General features: G+C 48.8%; 1 protein-coding gene across 1 annotated transcript; it reads right to left on the bottom strand.

Annotated features, from left to right (window-relative positions):
• Window positions 1–4,939: 4,939 nt before the first annotated feature.
• Window positions 4,940–23,543, bottom strand: SCAMP5 (secretory carrier membrane protein 5). Its single transcript, XM_073801272.1, has 7 exons — window positions 15,856–23,543; window positions 12,655–12,709; window positions 11,758–11,886; window positions 9,584–9,740; window positions 8,399–8,500; window positions 7,849–7,966; window positions 4,940–7,587 (listed from the first exon to the last, which is right to left on the bottom strand). Exons 2-7 carry the CDS (start codon window positions 12,659–12,661, stop codon window positions 7,393–7,395), a joined length of 708 nt encoding a protein of 235 aa, XP_073657373.1. The 5' UTR covers window positions 12,662–12,709; window positions 15,856–23,543; the 3' UTR covers window positions 4,940–7,392.
• Between the last annotated feature and the right edge of the window lie 318 nt (window positions 23,544–23,861).

Raw genomic sequence — 23,861 nt, 5'->3', positions numbered from 1 at the left:
TTTTGGCGATCACTGATTCAATCTGTACATCGGTTTCCTTGCCTTTCCCTCTCCCCTTTCCCATGACCACCAACACCCCCAGCAAGCTCCCTGAATGTGCGACCTGGTCTAAACACCAACTGCCAGACGGGTATCGGGCCTGTAGTAGGTCCTGAACATCTGCCGAATGGGTAATAAACTGTACCCTCTGAAGTAGAGGGGGGCAGAGAACAGAAGCCTGGGCTATGAATCAGAAGCCCTGGGCCCTGGCCATGGTTGTGCTCCTGACCTGGTATGTGACCTTGGCTCAGGGTCATTCCCTCCCTGGACATGTCTCTTCATCTGAAAAATGCAAAGATAGGACCAGGTAATCTCTGAAGCTCCTTCCATCAGAAAACTTCTGAGTCAATGCATGAAAGACAGAGGTAAGGGACTCTCTCTACAAGGGGGTCCTGGGAGATGTACTCAAAAGGGTAGAATCAACAAGGGGAAGGGAGACCAAGGCAGACCCCGAGGAGGAAGTCCAGTGAGTCACCCAATGGCTATCTATGTGGCTGCACACCCATAAGGGCTCCCTCTTCACTCCACAGGCCCCTTGGCTCCTTAGGGCCTCTTTGCCCATTTTTTGCCTTCAAGACTCAGGCACATAACCACATGAGCTGAGGATCATGTTTGGGTCTATTATTCCACTTCTACCTGGAAGGGTCTCTGAGGGGCCCACACCCTTCTCAACAGGCGTTAAGCACAGGCCAGTTCCCTAGAACAGAACTTCCTCCAAAGTTCCATTTGCCGGCAATCTCAACCTCTACATCAGGGCCTCAGCCAGGGCCATGCTTGCCCAGAGCAGAACTGAGTCTACTCTAGGGCCTCGAGAGCCCTGTTAACAACTGACAAGGTCTAGAGGGCCTATCAGCCAGCTTCCCAGAACTAATCAGTGTGCTAGTGAGCACCCACAGTAGGCGATAGAGGCACATTCTGCGCTCTCCAGGGAAACCCGCCTGCCAAATCCCAAACCTGGACCCTGTCCTACCCCAGCCAACTGGTGCAAGGACATGGAGATTCCTGCAAAACCAGAAGCTGAATTTAAAACCTCCTCCAGGGAACTCCCCGGTGGTCCAGTGGTTAGGACTTGGCCCTCTCACTGCCAAGCGCCCAGGTTCAACCCCTGGTCAGGGAACTAAGATCCCACAAGCTGCGCGGTGCAACAACAACAAAAAAAACCCAAAAATTTAAAAATTAAAAAAAATAAAATAAAACCTCCTCCACATCAAATTGATATCATTCCTAGGGAATAGGTTACTGAAAGCAATCAGTTAAACTCGGGGCAGGAATCCATGCTGGTGACTTCAGCTGCTTCCCCACAGCAGGTGGTACAGCCCAAGATTTACTACTTAGCCTGCTGAGCGATCTTTGTTAAGGACCAAAGCCTACCTATCTTTCTAGAAGGTGGGTGTGGGGGGGATATGTACTTGAGGATCAGAAAGTGGAAAATTTAACCAACATCTGAAAGCAACGTTAAATCAGTTCAATCTGACAGTCCCATGTAGGGTGACAGCTGGCAGGAGTTCTTTTTTTTTTTAACATGTATTTATTTATTTATTTTTAATTCTTTTTTTTTTTTTGTGGTACGTGGGCCTCTCAGTGCTGTGGCCCCTCCCATTGCGGAGCACAGGCTCCAGACACACAGGCTCAGCGGCCATGGCTCACGGGCCCAGCTGCTCCGCGGCATGTGGAATCTTCCCGGACCGGGGCACGAACCCGCGTCCCCTGCATCAGCAGGCGGACTCTCAACCACTGTGCCACCAGGGAAGCCCTTTAATTCTTTTTTTTTTTTGGCCATGCAACGTGGCATACGGGACCTTAGTTCTCTGACCAGGGACAGAACCGGGGCCCACTGCATTGGGAGCACAGAGTCTTAGCCACTGGACCACCAGGGAAGTCCCTTTTTAAAAAAATATTTATTTATTTGGTTGCACTGGGTCTTAGTTGCAGCAGGCGGGCTCCTTAATTGCAGCACGTGGGCTCCTTAGTTGTGGCAAGTGAACTCTTAGTTGTGGCATGCATGTGGGATCTAGTTCCCTGACCAAGGATTGAACCCGGGCCCCCTGCATTGGGAGCACGGAGCCATATCCACTGCACCTCCAGGGAAGTCCCAGCAGTTCTTTATGTTTACTCTCAAAAATAGATCAAATCCCAAACCAGTAAGTCTATTACTCTACCCAGTCCCTGTTAGAACCATCTATTTGCACAGCCAAGGTAGCTGTAGACAGCACCTCATTTTCCTGAGCTCTGCTCTACTCATAGGAACTCTTGAGCAGCAGAAAGAGTTGGCAGGCAGAGAGGTTATAGGGCTGAAGGCTGTGATTACTGAGCCTCAAGCTCCCAGGGCACTAGCCATGCAGGTAGCCACATGCATACAGTCACAGCCAGAAAAATGACAGTTTCTCTGTCCTTTAGAAAGACAAGGCCAGACAGAGTAAAGAGCCTCAGCTGTGGCAGACTTGTGATGTGTAAGTCTCCTTCTCTGATGAGTTTAGTTAGGACAGAGTTAAGTAAAAGTTTCAGGAATACTTGCCAGTCACAATATGGGCAGGTGTGCAGCCAGGGCAGGACCAGGGCTAAAAAAAAAGCCAGAGGGGGTATGAGCCCAGCACAGCACAGGAATGATGAGGAACTGGGGCCTAGGAAAAAGCAGAACCAAATTTGGGTGGGTGGGCAGGGATCCAGGATCCATTAAGAGCTTGAATCCTTTAGCCTGACGTCAAAGTTCCTATTACTGGCCCCAAGAGTCTGCTCTGGCCTCATCTCCCACCAGTCAATACAACTCTGCCCCAGTAATAATGAAACACCTATAGTTCCCCATAGTGGTACTCTTCCCCCAAACCCAGTCATTAAAAGGAGTCACGTGGCCACAGGGGCACTTTAAACCCTTTCCTGCAAGGAAAGGCAAGGAACTCTTCAGGGAGAGCTCAAGGTCTTGACATTCTGCTAAGACTGCTCTTCTCTCAGGACGTCTCTGGCGGGCCAGTGGTTAAGACGCCGAGCTTCGAATGCAAGGGGCTCAGGTTTGATCCCTGGCTGGGGAGCTAAGATCCCATGTGCTGCCAGTGCGGCCAAGAAAATTAAAAACAAAAAAACAAACAAACAAAAAGACTGCTTTTCTCTCAAACCAGAAGCAGGCATGCTTCCAGAGTCTGCTACTCCTGGAATCCCATTAGGCACCCCTCCTCAAGGCCACATGTTGGGGATATATAGATATATATTACATACACACGCAGTGACTACTAGTGAGGGAGTGACTGAGAACTGCCACCTCTCAGTCACTTGGAGAGATGTGGAAAACTCCTGCCCCAAGATACCCACCACTTCCCCAGCTTGGGAATCTCCCCTGCCTATTACCTGGCACAGGCCTCCAACACTTCAAAGTACAGCACGAAGTTTTTCTCTGACAAAATTTGGCCTCACTTTCATTTTTAATGCCATTCGGCACTTTTAGGTGGAGCCAGGAGACAACTGCAATATCCCAGGGCTTTCCTTTTTCTATTTTACCAACTTGTAAAATACAGTTTGTACTTTGGGCCATCCCCATTCCTTTCTGGAGGCAGGCTCATGGATTTTGTTTTTGTTTCTTTAAGGCAAAAGGTTAAGTGTGGGTAACCGATAGGACCAACTTTCAAACTAGATTAAATGGTACTAGTTAATTGCAGAGCAGCACAAAGCCGGGATGGGAGCGTGTATATATATATATAAATGCCCCACTTCAGGATGGAGACGGGAAGGGGTCCATAGCGCTCCGGCCCCACAGGTTGCACAGGCCCTACACACACACACACACACACACACAGCCACAGACCCGCAGCAAAGCTTCTCGGGCACCGACAGGAGGGAGAGAACACACACACACACACACATCCAGCCTCCCTCCTGCCCCACTGCGTGAAACCAGCCTCCAGAGGGCCCCTCAGACTCCTCACCCGCGTCAGGCGCGTCTCGGAGCAGCCCCCAAAATATCGCGATACCTCGGTCGCCCCTCCCACAGATTCTGACTGGCACGCAACGCTACTACAGTCGCCGGCAGCCTCCGCGACCGCGCAGACTTCTGGGAGTTGCAGTCCACTTCTCAGCCTTCTGGGAACTGTAGTCCATTCCGGGGAGTCCTGTCGGGAACACCAGCTTCCAAGTTCTTGGTACTTCCTGTGCTCATCTGGGCCTGGCCCAGATTGTCTGACCTACTTACCCCCGCCCCAGCCCCATCCCACACTGCTCATCACTGCAGCACTTAATACTTAACATTTACTGAGCCTCTTGTATGTTTTAAGTGCACAGGATACAGAGCTAAATCACTCTTCCCTGCTCTTGAGACAGAGGGACACAAAAAATTACAGAATAAGGTCCATGAGGAAGGAGAGGGTCCTAAGTAACAATCAGAGGCAGAGAAGCCCTCTCAGAGAAGGAGTCACTCAAGGTGAATCTTGAAGGATGACCAGGAGCTTAAATAAAAAGTGCCAGAACGGCCCTCCAAGTGGAGGACACAGCATTGGCAAAGGGAAAGCGGCAGAGGAAGGCACGTTGGATACACCTCCCTGCCTCCTTCATTCTCCAGCATCCACAGGCCCCTGGGTCCTCAATCAGCTGCCAGTCTCCTTCAATGAGAGCTGAGGTGGGGCCCTCTGTGCTCTACCCCTGCCCCTGCCTACAGTGACCATCTGAACCAAACCACCTCTCACCCACTGATCCAACCTTCTACTTCTTCCTCAGGGAACTCAGAACTCCTCCTCCAAACAGGCAGAAGGCCTCTGTGGCAATTTCGAGGCTGCCTCAGAGAAAGAACCACACAGAGGTGTGTGACTTTTGGCCTCTGGGAATGACAGACCCACTCAAACCACCCTATCCCCATTGCCTACAGCCCATGGTGAGGCTCCACACAGGCCCACATGAAGACACATGACACAGCAGGACACAGAGGGCCAAATGTTCCCCTTTATTATGGTTCATTCAGTTACCACTGACAGACACATTGGCTCAGGCAGGTCAACTGCCAGTTGGAGAATGGTCTGTGTCTCCCAGAAACAAGGAGGGGCAGGGGGCACCAGCAGAATGCAAAAGCAGGTGACTGGCTGGCCAAAGACCTGAGGATTTCCAGACTGACCTGGGCCTTCTTCCACCCGACCCTCAAGCCAGACCATCCAGCAGAGATGTATCTGTGCCCAGCCCCCACTTCTCATACTGGCTCCCTCCCCAGGAAAGTGCATAGTTGCCTGGAGATGCAGCATCCCAGGGCCTGGACAAGCTGGGCCACACACAGGTAGCAGGTCTTCCTAAGGGCAGAGCCAGGGCATGGCCATACAGGTCTGAGCCAGGAAAGAGAAAGGGCAGGTAGGACAGGAAATCGACTGGAGGTGGCATCCAACAGGTCAAGGATGCTGGGCTGGCAGCAGGCCTCCTGGAGTTACCAGAGAGACAAAGAGAAAGGGAGCCAGAGGTCTGGGAGGGGAGAAAGGAAACGGGAGGAAGAACCTAGACCTAGGGTCTCTTTTCAGGTACTAGGGCCTGTGACAACTGCTTTCTGCAGAGAAAGTGGTAGAGGAGAGAGCCAATCACATTCTGGCCCAAGCCTAAGGGACCATTAGGAAGATAACTTCCCAGAGGCCCTAGCTCCCCTTATAGGAAAATGAAGTACCTGGCGCTCAAAGCTCAGGATGGCACCTGGAAATCCAGGTGTTGGGTTCTAAGCTGGAGCCGCCCAGAGTGGCCAGGCGGGGTTTGGTTTTTCAAGCTAAATAGCCCAGGTGGGAGGTGGGGGCAGTGAGTGAGAAATGGGCAGCTGCTCCTTGGGTGAGAACCCACTCCCCTCCAGGCCTCCGAGAGAGCCAGGGCCTCTACAAACAACATTCTCACAATGTCTGGCACACAACGGGCCTGCAGTCACTGGCCTGGAAAGGAAAGGGGTTGCTGACAGGGTGAGGAAGGGCCAAGAATCAAGTCTAGTAGGCAGAGGGAAGCAAGTAATCTTGATTTGAAAAAAAACAAGAGCCAGAGAATCGCCCCTCCCACCCGACCTAAACTGAAATCACATTCCAGCCATTGTGCTTCCACATAGGATTGGGCCTGTGCTTCTTCCTGGGCCTTGAGTTCAAGTGCCCAGAACTGCCCTATGACCAAGAGTGAGCTGGGGTGGGGGGGATGCATGATCCCCTCTCACCGGGCCCTGCCTGCCTTCTCCTCTGATCTTCCCTCCAGAACCAGCCCTCTGAGCCTATCCCTTCTATCAGACCCAAACAGAACAGCTATCGCTCCCAGGAATCCAGTGGTCATTCACAGACACCTAGCACCTGCCCAGTGGGCTTGGGCCAACCAAACGACACCCAGGGACCAGTAGTTATTTACATACCCTCTGCTCCAGCTGCACCTTTACACCTGAAAATTGCCTGGACACTACCTAGCTCTTCAGGGAAGGCAGTGGAATCTGCCCTTATGGATGGCAGATGCCACCTAGAACACAGTAGGGGTAGGGTAGGAGAATCAGGCCACAGCCGGGACATAGGCAGACGGGGCTCAACGGGGCTCTGGGAAGAGAAGGAGGGGAAGGCAAGGCAGGGAAGAGAGGAGCCTGCCTTGCATTTCCATCCCCTGGATTCAGGTACCCAGGTGGGCTCCGCATCTCCGGCTGTGGGCCCTCCCACATCAGGGCTAAGGCTCAGCTCCCCTGTCTGCTTCCTGGATCTGGGAAGGGGCTCAGTCTCAGGAGCAGATACAACTGGGACACTCAACCTTGGAGAAGACAAAGAAAAGCCACAGAGAGAAGAGAGAGACCCTGGGCAGGAGAAGGGACCACAGGAATCTGACAGCAGGAAGAGAGGAGGGGAGGAGGAGGTTGGGGGTGGTGGCGGGGAGAGACCTGGATCAGAAGGAGCAGAAGAAGATCCTTTGCGGGTCTCCACTCTCCCCGCTACCATCCCCGTGAGTTCTAAATACTGCTGCTCCCCAGTAAGACCAAAAGTGGAAACAGTTTCAGCTCATAACCCTTGGGAGGGGGCCAGGCTCTTCTGCTATGCCTCCCTCTGCCCCATGAAGGGTCCCTGGGCCAAGGTCAGAGGGGGCAGCCTGGTGGAGGGTGGGGGGCTGGTTTAGTTCTAAACATACATCTAGCACCACAACAACAGAGACCTTCACTGCACACTATTCACAAGGGGACACAGACACAGCTATCACCGCACGGGACAGCTCCACGTGAATCCAAGGGTGTGGGGGAGAGGATATACATATATATGTATATATATATATAACTCTGATTCTTTGTACAAAGTGGAGGAGGAGAAAAAGGAAAGGGGGAACCCTGCTTGGTCACCACAACGTGTGGCTTGAGCCCCCGTTCCACCGGCCCCCAGCCAGCTTCTGGGAGGCTTGGCTCGTTCACATCTCATTGGAGTATGTGTAGTTGGGGGTGGCAGAATACTGAGTCTGCGGCTGATTCATGGCACCCTGCGCTGCCCCCATGGCTGCATTCTGGGCCGCCTGCTGCACGTGCGGGTTCTTCCATGCCCCCGTGGTCCACTCCTCCTGAGCTTTGCTGAAACTCCCCCCGCTGCCCCGATAGAATTTATGAACCTGTAGAATGAGGAGCACAAGGAAGGGTTAATCAAAGGGAAGAGGCAACCTATCCAGAAAAGACATGGGAGCCAGAGAAAAGTCACCGTAAAAGCCAGTCCTCCCACCCATGCCCTGTGCACTGGGAGCAAAGTCCACCAAGCCATTCCAGAGTGAGTCCCTTGGAAGACCCCTGGGTCCTCTTGTAACTTGGGAGAAGGGTTGTTACAGATCACAGTCCCTTCCCAACACCACCCTCCAACCCTTGAGGTGACCACATACCATACTGAGGGCAATGAAGGAAAAGACAGCCATGACCGTGAACATGACAGTGGGAATGAGCATCACCACCGCTGAGCCAACGTTCGTTCCGAAGAAGGAAATGGTAGCGATCCAGCCACTGCAGAAATAGGCCAGCTGTGGGGCTGCCTTGCATGGTGAGGGGTACCCAGGAGCCACCCCACTAGAGTAAGGGACCATCTCATTGTCACAGGGAGAGACGATATCATTGGATGCAAAGGGCCTGTGTCAGTGGTTCAGAAAGAACCCTTGGCTCAGGAAACAAGCTCCTCAGACATAAGGCTTCCTTCCCTCAGTTTAATCTCATGACGCTTGATACCCCTCAGCACTCCTAAAAAGCACTGCAAGGTTCTCATTCCCCTCTGATGCTATGGCTCTGTCTACTATAAACTATCCTGAATCCCTTCACACTTCCAATAACTCATGGTGTTCCCACAGGCTAGGCAGCTTAGCCCACAGAAGTAAGCAAAGGACACACCCCAGGTGCCACCCTGCTAGCCCTGGGTCAGTCCCAGACACCCCAGTCTCTTACCAGACACCCCAGCCTGGGATGCCCACAGCCTGGATGATGCTGATGACCAGCTGGGCCATGAAGGTGAAGAAGAATGCCATGAAGCTGAAGGAGCTGTCAGTCCTGCAACAGAGGAGATGGCTTCCATCACCTGGGTAGAGGGCCAGGGCTTCCCTGCCTTCAAGACTTCTAAGTCCTTCCAAGTTTAAGTGGGTACACAATAGACAGAAGACATTTAAAGGCCTTAGTTAAGAGGCCAAAATAGGACAGCGTTTACCCATGGATCTTTGCAAGTTTCCATGTGTTAGGCCTGTGTGTACAGCATTACATAGGGAGAGATCTCCTTATGAATGCACCACTCACTGGTACATGGATGGTTGGCCCCATTGGCACAGAAATAGATGGGTCCACTGTGGCAGAAATAAACAAACCTATTGTCAAAGGGTTGGACAGCCCTACTGGCACCAAGACATCCAGGTACATGGATGGATGGTCCCATAAGATAGAAACTGTCATTGGCACAAGAACAGACACATTACTGGCACCAAGATTATAGCCTAATTGGCACATACATGGATGGGCCCAATAGGCAAAGATATTTGAGATCACACTGGCACTGAGAGGGACACTCCATTGGCACAAAGATTGCAAATCCCACTTGACACAAGGCAGACACCCATTGGCACTAAGACAGCTAGCCCTACTGATACATGGGTGGGTAATCCCTTTGGCACAGAGTTGGATGCCCTCATTAGCACATAGTGTCAGTGGCACATGGATGGCTTGTTCCATTGGCACGTGGATAGATGGTCCACTTGGCGCCAAATCACCTAGCCCCACGGGTACCAGGATGGACAGCTCCGTCAAGACAGGTGGCCCCATTGGCAAAACTTATCATGCAGCTAGCTGCCTGGGGGAGGGAAAACAAGAACAGGCCCGGTTTCTATGTTGCCCCCACCCAGGGGTAGAGTGAGGAAGGAAGGAACTAAGAGAAAGGTTCTAACTTCCAGCCCTCTCACCCCAGCCTAGAGCTCCCAGGAAGCCTAAATCCTACCTGGCAGTCTGAGCTGAGGGTAAACAAAGGGAAAGTGAGTTTGCAGGATGGCAAAAAAAAAAAAAATTAAAATTAAAAATATGTAGAGAAGAGACAGTGGAGATGGGCAAAGAGACAGGGTTAGGAGCTGGAGTTCAGCACCCATCACTTACTTGAAGGCCTTGTAAATGGGCCGAAACCAGCAGACGTAGGAGCAGGGTGTGAAGAGGATGAGCCAGAGAAAGGCGAGGCCAAAGTTGGTAGCTCCCCCGCCTCCGATCAGCCACGCGAGACAGCCCACCAGGTTCACGGCCAGCGTTACGCTATTCACTGCAGACCCAGGAGCACATGCACACACAGAGACAGACACCAGACACACACGCAGACACCAAGGCCCATGCAGAAATATATGAGCACCCAGACACACACACATCCCCCACAACTCAACACAGACCCACAGTCAAACACAGGCAAACGGCACAAGCACAGAAAGATGAAGACACATACAAACACATGCAAACCGCATTTGTACAGATTCACACCCACAAGTCACATCAGTGAATACACACACACAGATACACAAGACACACGTATACATACACACACACAGGGAGTACAGACTGTGAGAAAGAAAACTGGGAGCTCAGACCAACCCTCTCCCACACCCGTTCCTGGGGATCTGAGAAATCCAGAGAACAAAGCGTCTCCAGATCAGGAACTCAGAGCCTCAGCCCAGCAAGCCCTGTTGAAGGGCCCCAAAGCCTCAGCCTGGGAGAAATGCTCTTCTCCTGATAAGAATTTCTCCTTATAAGAATGGCCTCAGCCCCTGGCCATCCCAGACCCACAGCAATCACCAAGCCCAAGGCACAGGAAACCCATCTTCCATCTTCTCTTGCAAGGTAGGGCATGAAAAGGGAAAAGTAAAAGGTAACATCTCTTTAAGCCATTGTACCATCCGCTCCACACTTAAATGGGGCAGGCAGCAGTGGCTGGGATCTGTCTTTCTTTAATCCATTTCTTAGACAATTATTATGCCACCTCCTCCAAGAAGCCTTCTTTCACTACTGCAGCCTTATTCATCTCCCATCCCTCTGACCTCCTGAAGACTTGGGTGCTCTCATGCTTCCCCAAGTACAAATCCCAGCTCCTTTCCTCGAACATTAGACTGAGTCCATTTAAGGCCCCACAAAGACTTACTGAATAAATAAAGGAAGGTGGGCTTAATCTTGGCCTCAAACAGCCAGGTATCTATGGTCCTGGCTTCTGAATAGAACCCTGAAGCATCTCAAGGGTTATATACGCTTCCTTGGGAACACAGCATCTGGCGGGCACCTAGTGAGGACTTAGGAAGATATTTATAGCCCTTAAATCCAGCTCCTGGATGAGATCTTCTCAGGGGCAGAGTTCCCAGAGCCCAGGGCCAGTGCTCCCCAAGTCTGGCCTGACAACGCTGTCACCTGTGAAGGTACACCCTTCTCAGGGCCCCTCACCATGAGGGTAAGCATTTCTTTCTGTGAGTTTCAGCTGTATTTCCTCCATCCCTGTTTATTGCCCCCAGATTTCCTGGAACCTTGGTGTTCTCACTGATTTTATTTGCTCTTTACATAGAACAGACATTAAACTGCTTTTATATTGGTTTACATCTCTCTTCCCAGTCCCACCTCTCTCCAGCTCACTTGATCTAGTGCCCCGGCCGCAATTATTCTACTGCCACAGACCATGAGAAATTGGGGCTTTTAAACTCTCAACCTCAAAATCTTAGAACATTAAAACTCTAGACTCAACGCAGAGCTACGTGGAACCACAGCGATCACTGAGACAATACCCTCTTTCCTATAAATGAGGAACCTGCCACTTGGGAAGTGGAGTGACCAGCCCAGCCTCCTCCCATATCTCCTAAATCCCAGCTGAATGTTCTTTTTGAGCAATTTTCCAGAGAAAGCAAGAAAAATGTGGCTCTGAGGGGAGGATTCCTCTCCAAATCCAGAATCCTGAGGCAGTCATCAGAGGTTCCCTGGAAAACTACTCCAGTGAAAAGGAGAAGGAGAGGAAGAAATGAGGAATTACACCGCAAACAGAGACCCCCCCACCCAGCTGCTCTGTGATTGGGAGATGGGGAGAGGCCTAGATGGAAGGTTGAGGGAAACTGAGGCCCAGCTGGGGAGTCGGCCCAGGAGAGGAGCCTGCAGGAGTCAGGCAGGGAAAGGCTTACTGGCCCACACAGATGCTGCAAGTGAGGCTGAAGGACACCGAGCCTGTGGAGACCCTGTCCCAATGCCCAGCACCCGCCAGCCTTCCCCCTCCCCCATTCCCCAGCTATGGCCCACCCCCATCCCACAGCACTCACGCATCCAGAGGTAGTAGAGGCGCTTGGTCATGCTGAGATGCTGAGGAGGGATATCTGCCTCAAAGTCTTGGTAGAAACATGGCTTGAGCGGGATGAATTTGGGCAATGGTGGGAAGTTGTTCACTTTTTCTGTGGGCGAGGCACATCATATGGTATCACCCTGAATGTTCCCCTCCCTGATGATCCAATATGATCACTCTTTCCCTGGCCTGGGCTGCCCTCTTGGCCCCTGTGGGCACAGACCACTTTGCTATCCCCACCCAGCTATCCCCACTGCCTCAGGTCTCCCAAAGTAGCCCTGAGGCAGTGTCACTGTCTCTCAGAAGAATAAAAACAATAAACACTGTCCATCAGGGGTGCAGCACCCTCTTCAGTGGGGGACCAGTTCCGGGTAGAGGAAGCAGCATGGTGAGTCTGCGTACGTGGGTTCTATCTAGCCTCCACTCCAACACTTATGCTCTTGGGTGAGTCACTACCCCTCTCCAGACCTCAGTTTATCCAGTGGGGTGGGGGTCAAACTCGATAGTCCCTACAGGTCCCTCCAGCTCTGAGCCTTTGGAAACCAGACAACTCAGAAACCAGAATGAAAAGGTCTCAGAGTATTAGAGAGTAATGGTGACAGAGAGGATGGAGACTGAGACACCCATGCCACTTATCAGTCAGACAGACAGTAGGACCAGAGCATCAGGATGCGCTACCCCTGGTCCCCAGGGTCAGAGGTCTGACAGAGGGCTAGACAGTGAGGGTCTTGGATAAATAGGCCTCAGTGGGGAACCAGGGGCAATCCAGGGGCAAGAGGACAGAAAGAACCTGACCTTCAAAAACTAGGGGGCGTAAAGGGACCCCTACCCTAAGTTCACCGTTACATCCTACCCAAGTAGCCCACCCTCTCCTTACCTGACATGATGGCACCAGCCGGCCCAGCGGCCTGTCCACTCCTCTTTGTCCTGAACTGGAAGGAAAAAGAGCCAGAGAAGGTTGAACATCATGGCTCACCCAACCTAGTCCTTCTCTTAGTCCCAGCCAGGCTGGAAACTCCCTGGAGCAGGACTCATCTCACATTTCCATGGTGGAATGAACCGGAGGCAGCTCCCACCTCACAGAGCAGCAATGAAGACCCAATGCAGCCAAAAATAAATAAATAGATAAAAAAATAAATAAAATCTGTCAAAAAATTTAAAAAAAAATACTGATATGGAAAGAACTCCACAATTACAAGTAGTTGAAAAAAATGCAAGACATAGAATAGTTTATGCTACCTTTCATATTGAAAAAAAGAAAAAAAAGGAGGGGAGAGGAGAATAAAAATATATTTTGCTTTTATCCCCAGAATCCTACTTCTAGTTATTTACCCACAAGTAAGAAACAACAAATACATGTTATTCAACATGACACTATTTTACAATAACAAAATGTTAGAAACAACCTAAATGCAACTGTTTGAATAGACTATGGTACATCAGTCAATGGAGTAATATATAGCTGTAAAAAAGAATGAAGATGATCTCTATGAACTGCTATGGAATGATTTCCAGGATATACTGTTAAGTAAAAAAAGCAGGGAATTCCCTGGTGGTCCAGTGGTTAGGACTTGGCACTTTCACTCACAGGGCTGGGTTTGATCCTTGGTGTGAACTAAGAACCCACAAGCCTTGAAATGCTGCCAAAAACAGAAACAAACAAAAAAGAAATTGGAGAGAACCATTAAAATTGAAATAAACAAAACCAAATGAAGCTATCTACACTGTGAATTGATAACACAATCACACAGGAAAAAGAATTGGCCAAGTGACTTCATCTCAGTACTCTGTGTTCTCTTAGAGGGATATATCTCAAGAGCAAAAACAACTGGAAAGAAATCTGAAATCTTAGCGGGTTTACTGTTACTGTTGGTACTAGTGTGATGATTCTGAAACTCTGTCATGTGAACTGTAGCAGACAGCATATGAGAGAATGTGTTCATGTTGTTGGAACCTGGGTTCTCAGTGTTAGGTATGGAGACAGAATATGGAATATAGGAAGGTAAGACAGAGTCCTGTGATGTTGGATTTGAATTGGAGGCATCAATATGAACTCATGACTTTAAAAATATGTGGCTGGTCCCAAGCCAGGACAAGGAAATACAACGTTAGCCTAAAACATCTTGTGGTGCCAGAAGCAAGAAGGAATTCAACTAATTGGTGTCAAGAGGACACCAGCTTGAAGGAGCTACCAACAGCCAAATTTGGGAGAATTAAGAGCATCAAAAATAATGACAGTAATGTAACATTATTAAAAAATAATGCATGAGTCCAAAGTGACACTCTTATTTTTAAAAAGAAGAGGGAGGAAGGAAGAAAGCAAGCTATTCTTTTCGGAAGAATGCTAGCACTAAGTGTAGGAGTGACAGAATTAGAAAATCTCCTAATTTTGCAATCATGAATGTAATAGCTGATTCAGACAAGGATCCTCAGTGGCTGCTAAATCTTTCACTGGATGAAAGATTGTTGGGGAATTCCCTGGTGGTCTAGTGCAGAGGTCCCTGACCTTTCTGGCACCAGGGACCAGTTTCGTGGAAGACAATTTTTCCATGCACGGTGCAGGGGTGGGGGGGTGGGGGTGGTTCGGGCGGTAATGCAAGCGATGGGGAGTGGCAGATGAATCTTCGCTCTCTCACTGTGCGGCCCGGGTCCTAACAGGCCTTGGCTTGCAGACTGATGGGGGAGGGGGGTTGGGGACCCCTGGTCTAGTGGATAAGACTCTGCACTCCCAGTGCAGGGGACCCAGGTTCGATCCCTGGTCAGGGAACTAGATCCCACATGCATGCCGCAACTAAGAGTCCACATGTCACAACTAAAGAGCCCAAGCACTGCAACTAAAGATTCTGTGTGCCGCAACTAAGACCTGGTGCAGCCAAATAAATAAATAAAATATTAAAAAAAAAAAAAGCAGCTACATGGCAACAAAAACTGATGTGTCAACCTTGATTGAATCCTGGTTCAAGAGGGAAACACTGGGATATCAGAGGAAACTTGAATATAGACTCTAGATAATATTATTATGTCTATGTTACATTTCTTGGGTGTGATAATGGTATTGAGGTTATGTAGGAAAATGTCCTTTTTCTTAGGAAATATGTGCTCAAGTGCTTAGGGATAAAGTATCGTGATATCTGAAACTTGCTTCAAATAGTTCAGAAAAATAAGAAATAATGAATGGATAGATATAGACAGAATCAAAGCAAATGTGGCAAATGCTAACAATTGGTGAATCTGAGTGAAGTTATATGAGTGTCCCTTGTATTCTTTCAACTTTAAAGTTTTCAAAATAAAAAGCTGAAGAAAAAATATGAGTAATGTCAGTAATGGATCATAACACACTGAAAAGAATGCATAAGTGAACTATAATACACAAAAGAAAGGGAGGCGGGAAAGAAAAGTTCTAATATAGAAGGAATGACATAATTTTTTAAATCATTATTTTGCAACCCCTTTGTCAGAACTGATACAGGGAAGGATTATCAATGGCTGCTTAAACCACTGGGTGGAAGGTGGTTAGGGAAGAGGGGAGTCACACAGTCTGTCACCCCCCCAGATTATTTATTCATCACAAGAGAGAAAAGGTACTTCTATAATGAGAGGATCTGGCAGACCAAGTGACCAAACTTAGCATTTCTGATAATGGGACAAAAGGACATTATGTGCCTCATGATGTGATACACACAGAAGGACATAAGATCATCAATGCAGTATTATTGCCAAAATCTTTAATCTGAAAATAATTATTAAGAAAAAGAATCTGACAAATCCAGACTGTGGGAAATTCTCCAAGATAAATGTTAATGTCGTGAAAGATAAAAATTGGTAAAGGGACTCATCTAAATTAAAGGAGACTAAAGAGACATGCAACCAACTGCAATGACTGGTCCTGGATTTTTAAATCACAGCTATAAAGGACATTTTTAGGACAAGTAGAGAAATTTGAATATAGACTGAACAGTAGATATCATTGTTCAATGTTAAATTTCTTAGGTGTTGTGGTTACATAGGAGAATATCTTTGTTCTTAGGAGATAACATGCTGACATATTTAGGAATACAGTGTCTTGTCTGCTACTTACTTTCAAATGGTTCTGCAAAAAAATAAGATAGGGAATTCCCTGGTGGTCCAGTGGTTAGGACTCGGCGCTTTCACTGCTGTGGGCCCAGGTTCAATCCCTGGTCGGGGAGCTAAGATCCCTCAAGCCACGCGGCACGGCCAAAAAAAAAAAAAAAAAAATCAGAGATATTGATAGACAAACCAAATGTCACAAAATGTTAACAGCTGCTGAATCTAGGTGAAGTACCCTAGTACAGGCATTCATTGCACTGTTCTTTAAACTTTTTGTAGCTTTGAAATTTTTCAAAATAAAAAGTTGGGGAAATAGACATACAGATGGCCAACGGGTATCAATACATGAAAAGATGCTCAACATCACTAATCATCAGGGAAATGCAAATCAAAACCACAATGAGATATCACCTCACACGTGTCAGAATGGCTGTTATAAGAAGGATGAGATACCAAAGGTTGGTGAATGAAATCTTGCCGTTTGTGACAACATGAATGGACCTTGAGAACATTATGCTAAGTGAAATAAGTCAGACAAAGAAAGACAAATACTGTATGACCTCACTTATTTGTGGAATCTAAAACAAAATAAAATTTTAAAAAGCAAACAAACAAAACACCAAGCTCATCCACAGAGAAGAGATTGGTGGTTTCCAGAGGCGGGGGCTGAGGGGTGAGTGAAATGGGTGAAGGGGGTCAAAAGGTACAGACTTCCAGTTCTAAATAAATAAATCACAGGGATGTAAGGTACAGCATGGTGACTACAGTTAATAACACTGTACTGCATATTTGAAAGTTGCTAAGAGAGTAAATCTTAAAAGTTCTCATTACAAGGAAAAGAAATTCTGTAACTATGTGTGGCAGTGGATGTTAACTAGCCTTATTGTGGTGATCATTTCACAATATATACAAATATTGCGCAAAAAAAAAACCCAAAAAAACAAAAAACAAAAACACAATATATACAAATATTATGTTGTATAAATATCATTATGTTGTACACTTGAAAGTAATGTATGTCAATTATACTTCATAAAAATAAATAAAGGGACCTGGTGGCGCAGTGGATAAGACTTGGCGCTCCCAACGCAGGGGGCCTGGGTTCAATCTCTGGTCGGGGAACTAGATCCCACATGCATGCTGCAACTAAGAGTTTGCATGCCACAACTAAGAAGCCTGGAGCTATAACTAAGGAGCCCACCTGCAGTAACTAAGGAGCCCATGTGCTGCAACTAAGGAGCTGGCGAGCCGCAGCTAAGACCTGGTGCTACCAAATAAATAAATAAATAAATATTTTAAAAAATAATAAAATAAAATTTAAAAAATAAATAAATAAATACTTTTAAGTCAGGAGGGGGATATACACAGTTGCATTTGGCAATATATACACAAAGAATCTCTAGTAGGACATCAAGAAAAAAATAATTGTGGTTCCTGGGGGCCAGAGGAACTGAATACATGTGGAGTAGGGGAGTAGGTGGGAGGAAATTTTTACTATGTATCTTTATACCATCAAATCCAAGACACCATCAATTTTAAGATAGATCATTATCTTATTGAACAAAAGAAAGAAAAAAATGCCACCAACTTATAATGATAAGATGCCAAAATTTTAAAGACACAGACATTAAAATGTTTTCGGAAATATCAAAATGTTCATCTTAGAATTGATGAAATTTAGGACATCTTTTTGAATTATGAATCAGGTAAATGTATTACCTGTTTTTAAAAAAAAAAGAAAAGTCAGGCAGAAGAGGATGAGCTGGCAAAGAATGAGTAGGAGCAGCTGATGCGGCAGGAGGAAAACCAGGAGAGTGTGAAGTCTCCAAAGCCAGGAGTAGAGAGTGGACAAATATGACAGATGCCACTGAGAGGTCCAGCATGGAAAGGGCTGGACTGAAAAATGTTCAGTACACTCAGCAACAGCAAGTCACCTGTAACCCCAACAAGAACTACTTTGGTGGTCGTGGCAGCTGGGAGTTGGCGGGAGCAGTGGGAGTGGGTAGTAGCAGCCAAATTACATAGTTGAGCACATAAGCTGAGAGCAGGTGTAGACAGCACGTTGAAGAAGCCTGCCTTGGAAGAGAACAGAGACAGGGTACTACCTGGGTGGGCTATGGGGTCCAGGGAGGACTATGTCTGAGGGTTGTTTGTTTAGGATGTTAATAAGCTAGAGATGTGAAAGATCCAGGGAAGAGTTGCAATTACAATAGAGACAGAGGTTAATTAATGGAGCAAACCCCTGAAAGGGGGAGAAGCATGAGGTCCAGTGCAAAGAGGTGGGACAAGCCTCAATCCTAACAGGTGGGAAGGAGAACATGACGCAAGCAGATGGGGGAGGTTTGAGGCCTTGGAAAGGACAGTGCACGTCCCACATATCTGCTTCAATTTTCTCTGTAATAGGGGAGACACGTTTGAGTTGAAAGTGAGGTAGTAAGCGTAGAGGATGCAGCTAAATCAAAGGGCAATTACACCACAGCCTGAGAAGTGCTCCAGGAAAGCAAGTACACAAAGCTGTGGGAACACGGAGGAGCACCTCCCTGGTCCATCCTGGAAAAGCCAGGGAGGGCTTTATAGAGGAAGCGATATCAGAGCTGAATCCTGGAGGATGAATAAGAGTTGGCCAGGAAAGGAAAGAACCAGGAAAGCACATGCAAAGGGAAGGTCAGGAGAGTAACAGCATGGCGAATTCAAGGAACAGAAAGTAGAGCACACACAGATAAAGTCCAAAGTGGAAGGAAGGAAGAAAAGGCAACAATAGGGTTGAGAGGTGGGAGGGGCCAGTCATCCTGGCCTTGAAGGCCATGAGCAGGATTTGAGCTTTATCCTGAGACTTGCGAGCCACTGAAGATTTCTATTCTTCCTCTTCTTTTAAAAAATATAACCTCAAAGTTTCTTTTTTAATAAAATGAAATTATGTTGCTTTTTAGTAACATGTATAAAAATATCTGCAAGTTAAAAAAAAAAATCAAAGTGCATAAAGTAGAAAATACAAGTTCTTCCAAAATCCACCTTCTCAGTGGTCACCCCTTTAACAGTCTGACCTTTAGGTTTTTGGTTTTTATGTATACATAAGCATATATGACAAAAGTGAGATCATTTTATACATGCTCTTTTATAACCTGTTTTTTTCCACTCAATATCTCATGAAAATGTTTAATGTCAATGAATACAGGTTATCTCAACCTTTTTAATGACTGGTCAACCAGGTCAACAACGTCCGTGGCCACAGAGTGGTCAGGTGTGACATGGGCTGATTTGGCAATTAGGAGGTCACAGCTTCAGGAAGTGGTGGGGTAGAGGCCAGCTGCCCAGAAATGAGGGAACATGAGGAGAGGAAGAAAAGGCCGATTAATCTTTCAAAAAACTCAGCTGAGGGACACCCCTGGCGGTCCAGTGGTTAAGACTGCACCTTCCAATGCAGGGGGTGTGGGTCTGATCCCTGGTCGGGGAGCTAAGATCCCACATGCCTCACAGCCAAAAAACCAAAACTTAAAAAACAGAAGCAATATTGTAACAAATTAAATAAAGACCTAAAAAAAATTTTTTTTAAATCAAAAAACTCAGCTGAGACTTTAATATAATATACAGGATATTAGTGTCAACAAAGAAACACCATAAAGGATTAATAGTAGCGATCTCTTGATAGTGACATTACAAGTTATTTGTTGTCTTTCTTTTATCTTTATTTTCTAAAATTTCTGCAACAGTCATATATCACTTTTCTAGCGAGACAAAGCCATAGGTTTAAAACAGCAGCAGCTAGAGGAAGACATACAGTTAGAAAGGATTTTCCAGATAGGAGACTTGAGCATATATATAAGCCAGGAGGAAGGTATTATTAAGGAAAACGGTGGAGAGGCTGAAGATACTGTAGAGGGGGAAAGAGCTGACAGACACTGGTATCTCAGGAGATACGTAGGGCCAGCACCCATAGCACAGAGCGGGTATGTTAGATTAGGAGCCCTCCTTCTACTGGGATTCAAGAAGTGGAGAAACGTAAGTGTGGTTCCAACTCCTACATACAACCCCCCCCCCCCCAACTAACCCTCTCCATGAGTAAAGGGCTTTGGGATAATAGTCCAAGTTTGGAATACTCCTCCCATAGAATAGAATGGAGAGCTGATGGGAAGAGGAAAGGGGTTTCTAGAAGTGATGGAGGGACAGCTGAGGCTGGAGACCCTCCACGGAAGCAGAACCAGACTGCCCTGGTATGTGATGGCCACCAGAAGCTTCTGAGTGTGGAATCCAGAATTGGGGGATCTGCTGCTGGGGTGGGACACACAGGCAAAGTGGCATGGTCATTGAAGGTATGAGCCAGAGGATGGTTAAAATCCTGGACCATGGAGTCCAGGAAGGACACAGAAGGTGTCATGCTCATGAGATAGAGAAAATGGAGGTGTCAGAGAACTTGAGGTCTCCTTGAGGTCCCAAAGTAGGTAAAGCAGAATTTGGACTGTGGTCAGAGAATGATACTGGAGTTTAAGATTTTGGAGGTGGCCACATGCCAATGATGACCAGACTCAGGTGTAGCTAGTAGAAAGGGTGGCCAAAGGAGGCACTGCCCTCCATGTGACAATGGGATGTGGAAAGGGAGACTGTGGTCCAGCACTAATGTCCTCCAGGGAAACAAAGAAGAGAGGCAGGGGGAGAGTGGGCAATAACTAGATTGTAAGAGCCTCAAGGAAGGAGGCTCTAACCCTGGCTCCAATCTGACCCCTGTCTGGTCCCAGGCTGTCTCCCAAAGGTGTGCCCATGGTTACAGAGAAGTCAGTGTAGCAAAGTATGGATGGTGGGAAAGCCAGCACTCAGGGCCAGAGCACAGAGCAAGGCTGCCTTGTGTGTACATGGTTAGCCCAGAGAGAATTTAGGCTTGGGAGGGCTACAGGAGGCTGAGGTCACAAAAATGGAAGGTTCCAGGCTCTCTGCTCTTTATACTTGTGTTGGGGGAGAGGGGAGCAGCAATGACTGGCCTCTGCAAACCAAAGTTCTTAAACTGAAAAATGGGAGAAGTAGCAATTTAGTCCTCAACTGAGAGTCTTTCATAACGCTGGGAGGCATTGGGGGTGTTACATATCCCCCCAGAGATGTAGGCCTAAGGAAGCACCTCCTTAGTTATCAATAAGACAGCAAATACTAACTGAATTTTGTTCAAAAAAAACAGACTATAATTTATTCCATTTCTAACTGTGAAGTTGGGAGGACAGAAGGTCCCACAGTAAAGAGAGTAAGGTCCATGGCAGAGAGAAGGGAGTCAAGTCTGGCCTCAGATCAGGATAGGGACCTGGGCTTAGTTCCAGGACTCCCTGCTCACCAGCCCTCCCTCCTCCCCATCCTTCTATGCCAAGGATGGGATGAGCCCCCATCCTTGGCATAGAAATGGTCATTTTCTTGCTGTCTGCCCAGAGCCTATCTGCTAAGATGGAAGTTTTCCCCTCTTGCTCTACCTCTGGTCTCCTTATCCCACACCCAATCCCATATCTCCAGCCCTGATGTCCCCAAACTATGAATATTCCTCAGAGAACAGTACACTCCTAGCATTGCTATCACCGTCCTATGATGACTCTTCAGTAGCCCCTACTGATCCTGTGTTTGGCAATCAAAACCTTGTGTCAATCAGCTACAAACCTCCAACCCACCACGTTTTGCTTCTCTACCACAGGCTGACCTGCTTCCCACACAACCCAGCTTCATGCAGATCATATCAAGCCATCCCGTCTGCTTCCATTGACCCTAAACCAGAGCCCCATCAGCGCCTCTGAGTCCTTCTATTTTTCTCACATCCCACCTCTTCTGGGAAGCCCTTCCAGACATCCCTGCTGTGCCTCCCACTGCTTAAATTCTGAACCAGTTATTGGGCACCAAGTGCTCACTCATTCTCATCCAATCTCTTCCTTGTTCCGTCATGGATGGGGCTTCCAGGAGGGACCCAGCACAGGGCAGGGCACAGAGAATGGTCAATCATATTCTTCCTTAAGCCTTGGACACCCTCCCGGGGTAGGAGTGGAGCAACTGATGCCCTCCCCAAGTCAGGCTAAGCCCACAGCTTCCGTGAACCCTGCTGTACCACACTTCCTCCAGGAGACCTTCAGAGACTCTGGGCTGTCAGCAAGGAAGGAAGTGCAGCCTGTAGAGGAACTGCTGTGGGGAGGGGGCAGGGACAGGGAGAGGAAGGCAGAGGGAGGGGGGGAGAAAAGGAAAAGGAAGAGGTAGAAGAACTGAGAAGGACGCTCTAAACTAGAACAAGCAGCTTCCTCAAGGGAGGTCGGTACTTAGTCCTATTATTTCATCCCTAGAGAAAGGTGCTGGCAAAGAGATACCCAGAGAGAGGAATCAATTTGTTAAGAGGTGGCCAGCCAGCCCACCAGAGAAAGGGTTAAAGAAACAGGAACAGAGCCCAAGGCCCCTAACCAGAGCTCCCCTCCCAGGACACTGCTAACTCTCCATGGGTTTGCTAGACCTAAGAAGACCCTCTTCCTGTGGCCCATGACCAGTCAATCCTCTCTCAGCAACTCAGGCTCATCAAACCCAGATCAAATCTCAACTAGCACAATCTGTGCAGCCCTAGACAAAATCTCTCTGCCAGTCATGTCCCTGCAAGAACCATTTCCCTGTCTCAGAGGCCTGCCCCTTGGAGGCAGAACAGTTAGGGCACAGGCTGCAAAATTCTCCAGACTTCTCCACCCCATGCGCACAGTCACATGGCTGGACTCACAGGCCAGGCTCCCCAACAGCTGTGCTTAATTCCCACCTCTACGCCTTTGCCCAGACTATTCCCCGAAAATGCCCTCTGTTACCTCTCCTCTCATCCCAATCTCACTGCCTCCAAGAAGCCTCCTATTCACTGCCTCTTGCCTCCCTTTCTCCTTGTGCTCCTAGTGTCCACGGGAAAGTCTGCCCAGCCCTCCCTCAACTCCTTATCCTGGAGCTGGGGCATTGCCGGTTTGAACTGCCTAAGATAGTGTATTCTCAGTCCAGACTATACTTGGTTTTTCCAACCTTTGGATCACGAGCTCCCAGAGGCAGGGGCAGAGACGGGTTCCCAAACATCTCACCCCAATCCTCGTAACTGACTCCTGTCAGCGTTGGAATGAGCTTCTTTTGGCGCCCCCAACACACCACCCCAAAGCCCTGGCGGCCCACAGGCTTAAGCCAATGCACCCATCCCATGAAACACTGAGGCGGTTCAGACGAGCTGTCCAAAGGTCTGCCGCCTCGCTTAGGCGGAGTCTGGGAGGTGGGGAGTACAACCTGCACCCACCTGCAGGCGCCTCTTGTGAGGAAGGACCCAAAGGAGGCCACAGTCACCCCGCCTCCAGACGCCCCCATCCCAGGCCGCGTGCGCCGTCCCCAGGAGGAGGAGGAGGAGGCCTGTTTCCAGGGAACGCCAGGTGGGGCTGAGGGGGTATGGAGGGCCCAAGGCCCAGGCTCCAGAATCCAGGGGTCTGACGTCATCCAAGACTGGGATCCTTCTTTGGGAGCCGGGAATGGGGATGGCGGGGGTTGGGGGGGTCTGGGGCACCCGAGATTCTCTTCCCCCGCCCCAACAGGGAAGGTCACCTCGACTCTGCGCCTCTCCAGCTCGACCTGCCCCCGGCATCCAAAGGTGAAGCGTAGGGTGTACAAAGCTGGAGATGGGGTGACCCCTCTCGCCCTGCGCCCAACTTCCCTACAAAGCCCTTTTCTGGCCCTTTAGGCCCGGGACTCACCCGCTGCTGTCGCTCGGCTGCGGAAAGGCCGCCGCGCTGCGCTGCTATGCACCCAACGATGCGGCGCGGAGCCGGCCGCGAGCGGCTCCGGGTCTGGGGACTGGGTGCGCGAGCGTGCGCGCGCCTCGGGGCCAGTTCCTCGCGCGCCCGCGCCGGCCTGCCTGCAGCAGCCACTCTCGCGAGATTCCCGAGCTTCCTCTAGGGCCGCTCCTCCTGAACTCGCGAGAAGGAAGGCCTGGCCATCCCCTCACCTTACAGGAGCTGTCCGAGGTGCTGAGTTCCAGGGACAGGGCCAGATCAGGTGGTC

The sequence above is a fragment of the Tursiops truncatus genome, chromosome 2 (assembly GCF_011762595.2).
Source record: "Tursiops truncatus isolate mTurTru1 chromosome 2, mTurTru1.mat.Y, whole genome shotgun sequence".
In the NCBI taxonomy this organism is placed as follows: Eukaryota; Metazoa; Chordata; class Mammalia; order Artiodactyla; family Delphinidae; genus Tursiops; species Tursiops truncatus.
The sequence above is the reverse complement of the archived record's forward strand: the minus strand, read 5'-3'. Positions and strand labels throughout refer to the sequence as shown.